This window comes from Rhinopithecus bieti, unplaced genomic scaffold (genome assembly GCF_001698545.2).
Source record: "Rhinopithecus bieti isolate Rb0 unplaced genomic scaffold, ASM169854v2 scaffold_1844, whole genome shotgun sequence".
Classification (NCBI taxonomy): domain Eukaryota; kingdom Metazoa; phylum Chordata; class Mammalia; order Primates; family Cercopithecidae; genus Rhinopithecus; species Rhinopithecus bieti.
This window is the reverse complement of record NW_016803508.1, coordinates 102,812-105,967: the sequence shown is the minus strand read 5'-3', so window position 1 is coordinate 105,967 and position 3,156 is coordinate 102,812. Positions and strand designations below refer to the sequence as shown.

At 50.3% G+C, this 3,156-nt stretch overlaps 1 protein-coding gene across 1 annotated transcript; it reads left to right on the top strand.

Annotated features, from left to right (window-relative positions):
• The first annotated feature begins 1,885 nt into the window (after positions 1-1,885).
• Positions 1,886-2,925, top strand: LOC108539262 (uncharacterized). Its single transcript, XM_017887846.1, has 2 exons — positions 1,886-2,324; positions 2,741-2,925. The coding sequence occupies exons 1-2, from the start codon at positions 2,052-2,054 to the stop codon at positions 2,873-2,875; spliced, it is 408 nt and encodes a 135-aa protein (XP_017743335.1). The 5' UTR covers positions 1,886-2,051; the 3' UTR covers positions 2,876-2,925.
• The last annotated feature ends 231 nt before the right edge of the window (positions 2,926-3,156 follow it).

Sequence of the window (3,156 nt, the reverse complement as noted above, 5' to 3'; positions counted from 1 at the left end):
TGTCACCGCAGAACTTATGTGAGTTATTATATTTTGTTAATAAGGCTGGGGCCAGCCAGGCACTACAGTTCCAGAACTTTGGGAAGTCAAGGTGGGTGGATTGTTTGAGCTTAGCAGTTCTAGTCCAGCATGAGCAATATGGTGGAACCCCATCTCTGTAAAAAATAATAATAATTAAACAAAAACAAAAACCCATCCAAGGCTAGGCGTAGTGTCTCATGCCTGTAATCCCAGCACTTTGCGAGGCTGAGATGGGTGGATCACGAGGTCAAGAGATAGAGACCATCCCGGCTAACACGGTGAAACCTCGTCTCTACTAAAAATATTTTAAAAATAAGCCGGGTGTGGTGGCGGGCACCTGTAGTCCCAGGTACTTGGGGGGCTGAGGCAGGAGAATGGCCTGAACCCAGGAGGCGGAGCTTGCAGTGAGCTGAGATCAAGCCACTGCCCTCCAGCCTGGGCGACAGAGCGAGACTTCCTCTCAAGAAAAAAACATAAATAAATAAAACCATCCAAACAATAACCAAAACTATCCCGGTGTGGTAGTACATACTTGTTATCACAGCTACTTGGGAGGATATGGTTGGGGGTTTTTTGGAGGCCAGAAACTTGAGGCTGCACTGAGTCTTGAAGGTGCCACAGCATTCCAGCCTGGGCAACAGAAGAAGACTCCGTCTCAAGAAAGGAAGAAAGAATCAGAGAAGGAAAAAGAAAAGAAAGCCAAACTTTTGCCTCAGTATCAGTAACAAGAAACATGTGCACACACAGGACAGATACACACACACTGAGCACTGTCGTCTAGAAATAACCAATGTAATTGTGTTTTCTTTCCTTTTTGACTTTTATCTACATAATTTGTCCAACTTGTATCGATATTTTGTATTATTACCACTATCTTCTATCATCTTTGATACCTTAAATTACTTCTTTATAATCTTCTTTTTATTTCATTAATAATCATGGCCATTTCAAATCCTATTTTACAGAACCGTAGAAAGATGAAAATGCGAAAGCCCGGAAATTTTCTTATTGTTGTTGTTTCAGATGGAATATCACACTGTCCCTAGGGCTGGAGTGCAGTGGCAAGGTATCAGCTCACTGCAACCTCCCCCTCCTGGGTTCAAGCGATTTTCCTGCCTCAGTCTCCCAAGTAGCTGGGATTACAGGCACCCGCCAGTAAACCCAGCTAATTTTTTGTATTTTTAGTAGAGACGGGGTTTCACCATGTTGGCCAGGCTGGTCTCGAACTCCTGACCCCATGTTTCGCCCGCCTTGGCTTCCCAAAGTTTAGGGATTACAGGCGTGAGCCACCTCACCTGGGCAAGTCCAGGAAAATTTTGAAGGCTTGTCCTTCCATGTTGTTAAGTGCATACACGGAAATGTACTATATTGCCTTTTTTCTTTCTTTCTTTTTTTAAAAGAAAGGCTCTTGCTCTGATGCCCAGGATGGAGTGCAGTGAAGCAATCCCAGCTCACTGCAGCCGCAACGTCCTGGGCACAAGCAATCCTCCCGCCTCAGCCTCCCGAGTAGCTGGAACTACAGGCCCACGCCATCATGCCTGGCTAACTTTTGTGTAGAGAAGGGGTTAAGCCAGGTTGGCCAGGTTGGTCTCGAACTCCTGGCCTCAAGTGATTTTCCCACCTCAGCCTTCCAAGGTGCTGGGATTACAGGCGTGAGCCACTGCGCCCGGCCTGAAGCTGTTATTTCTTTTTGGTCAAATATTCGTTAGAGGAAATGTTTCTTCTTCAGTTTTACATTGTGGGGAGCCCAGCCCCTGTGGGCAGGGCGGCCATGAAGTTTAACAACCACTCAATCTAAATCGAACGAGAGCGCACACCTCCTCAGCCATGTAGGTGGGAACACGAGTGCGACCAAGGAATCTGAGGTCGCACCCTTCTCCCTCTGCCCGCCCTGCCACAGGAGAAGCTTCCAGGCTCCCGACTGGGAGGGCCAGAAAGGCTCTACTAGGAGGACCTCCCTACACTTGCCAGAACTAAAACTGAGGCAGCGGCAAGAACTCGGCGTCCAAAACGCTCCCCAAAGCCCTCCGATGCCCTCAGGACGCTGGAGCCAGCCCAGCTGCAGCCGCCATTGCGCATGGTCGCGCGCCCGGCACTGGCTGCCCAGAAGCGGGAGGGCAGGGAAGGTCCTGTGTACCAGAAAGGCTGCCCACGGCACAAACACTGATCCCGTGTCCTGTGTCAGGGAAAGGGAAGGCAAAGAAAAGAAAGAGAAGGCCAAGGAGACCTACCTGATTGAGGTCACGCGCCAGCGGGAAAGGCCCAGTCCGCTCTACGTCCCGCAGTCGCAACTCAGATACGGGGTAGGATGCCCCCTCCCCATTCCTGGAAGGTGAGGGCTGAAAGAATCCTGGGACGGGAAGGGAGAGGAATCCGGTCTTCCTAGAGCCGGCTCCGCCCAGGATAGGAGTTGGGGGGCGTGGGGGGGTGGTCCTCAGGCTGCCCCAGGTGCAAGAAGGGGCGGAGAGAGGCAGCCTTGGGAAAGTTGGGTGGGAAACCTCTCGTCTTAGCTAATTGCTGAGGAGTACCTATTTGTCCCATGGTGGCAAGAGGGCAAAGGAGACTGATGTATCGAGAAAATGCAAAGTTTGCCTTTTAACATTCACAAAACTGTTCAGAGGAAAAAGAAGCTTAAGCAAGTACACTTTCAAGCGATGTTATAAGTTTATATTATCTGTATGCCTGACGTTATTGAAAGCTTCAATTGCTCCCTCCCCAGGTGAGAGGCGTGTTCCCAAGACCAGACACTGCCGGTGCCGTCTCACCTCCCACTTTTTTTCTGAAACTGCTAGGGGCCCAGCGCTGCTTCTGCAGCCTCCCAGGGGATGCTGCTGGTGGCGCGTATGCCGCCTAGGTGGGTGGGGATGTGCTGAGGCCAAAGGAGTGACAGCGACTTGCAGGTTTTCCCCTGCCTGACCTGTACTCCGATTGATATTTTCTTTTGAAAAAAAGGATTTAAACGGCCGGGCGCAGTGGTTCACGCCTATAATCCCAGCACTTTGGGAGGCCGAGGAGGGTGGATCACCTGAGGTCGGGAGTTCGAGACCAGCCTGACCAACATGGAGAACCCCTGTCTCTATTGAAATGAAAAATACAAAATTAGCCGGGATTGGTGGCCAATACCTGTAATCCCAG